The following is a 1,618-nucleotide window of genomic DNA, read 5'->3' on the forward strand; positions in this document are numbered from 1 at the left end:
ATTAAGGATGTTGACCTGGTAATGTGCTGTTTTGGACCTGGACTAGGATTACTGCTGCCCTGCTGACTGGTGTACTGGATCTCCCGGAAGCATTGAACTTTTTTTGATGCTGAGATGATAGACCTTTGATGTCCCGCCCACATTCCTGCAGTTCTTCTGTGACAGCCTTCGCTGGATTTTATAAAGGTTTTCTTTAAAACTTATTTTTAAAACGGTTTAAAACTTAGGTATTTTTAAAATTTTGTGTATATTTTAGAATTATTTGTTTACAATGGCCGATGATGAAGCTTTGGCTACTGCTCTAGCGCAAATTGCTCGTTTGCAGGCGCAAGTAGATCAGCTCACGGTTGAGGCTGATCAGCCTGCGGTTGAAGCAGCTCCTGCTGCAATGCCGGGCATAAATTTTAATGGTAATGGTGAGGCTGTTGGTGCTAATGGTGTGAACGTGCAGTCTTCATTCCGCTTGGACCATTATAGAGTTCCCAAATTACCTCCATTCTCGCAAGTGGACCCTGCCCTTTGGTTTATTCAGGCTGAAGTGTCCATGAGAAATGCCCGTATTCTTATTGATTCCACCAAAGCTGACACTGTTCTTGCAGCATTAGATGTGGAAGTCTTAGGTTGTGTTAGGGACATTATAATCATGAATCCGCCACCTGTAAATATCTATGAGCAAATTAAAGCCCGTGTTATTGCAACTTACGCTGAGTCGGATGAGATGAAGCTGCGTAAACTGTTGAAGGGGCAAGTAGGAATTGATGGCAAGCCGTCGTTGATGCTAAGCCGTCTTAGAGGTCTTAGCAACGGCACGGTCGATGACAATATTATTAGATCAATTTTTCTTGAACAGCTCCCTCGAGAGCACCGTGCAATTCTCGTTTCAGCAGGTGTCTCAGACCTTAATCGTCTAGCTGAGGCTGCTGACCGCATTGCCGAATGTGCATCTACTAGTTCAGAGCCTTATATTGCTTCTGCCTCTAAGCCATCAGCTACCTCAGTCCCTGCAGTTTCAGAAATGAAGCAACTTATGGATAGTATTGCCGCTCTCAACAAGAAAGTATTACACCTTGAAAAAGAGCTTAAGAAAACACGTTCACGCTCGTCTTCGAATTCTCGTAGAGCGTCAAACTCTAGAGAAGATTCTTCTTCTCTCTGCCGCGCTCATACTCAATACCCAGATAATCCAACCTCTTGTCGGAAGTGGTGTTCTAAGTATGACGATTGTGTCAATAAACCAAAAAACTAAGTGAACCTTCCCGATTGGAGATGGTCGGAGAAGGTGTTCGAATTTCTAATCGTCTCCACGTTCGTGATCGTACTAGTGGTCAGTTATTTCTGATTGACACTGGTGCTGACATTTCACTACTTCCTGCCATTCCTAAAATTAAGGGAAATCCCTCGGGAATACAACTTTTTGCTGCGAATGACACTCGAATCGACACTTTTGGAGAATCTTTTAGGGAACTTGATCTTGGTCTAAGGCGTCCTATCCGCTAGAATTTTGTTATAGCTGCAGTCCCTTATCCCATTATTGGTGCGGATTTACTTTCGCATTATGGTTTGACGGTGGATGTTAAGAAGAAATGTATTATTGATACTAGAACTTCCGTCCATTTAA

At 43.1% G+C, this 1,618-nt stretch overlaps 1 protein-coding gene across 1 annotated transcript; it reads left to right on the top strand.

The window, feature by feature from the left end:
• Positions 1–271: 271 nt before the first annotated feature.
• Positions 272–1,246, top strand: LOC126741433 (uncharacterized). Its single transcript, XM_050447838.1, has one exon. The coding sequence runs from the start codon at positions 272–274 to the stop codon at positions 1,244–1,246; it is 975 nt and encodes a 324-aa protein (XP_050303795.1).
• Positions 1,247–1,618: the final 372 nt, after the last annotated feature.

Source organism: Anthonomus grandis, chromosome 10, assembly GCF_022605725.1.
Source record: "Anthonomus grandis grandis chromosome 10, icAntGran1.3, whole genome shotgun sequence".
In the NCBI taxonomy this organism is placed as follows: domain Eukaryota; kingdom Metazoa; phylum Arthropoda; class Insecta; order Coleoptera; family Curculionidae; genus Anthonomus; species Anthonomus grandis.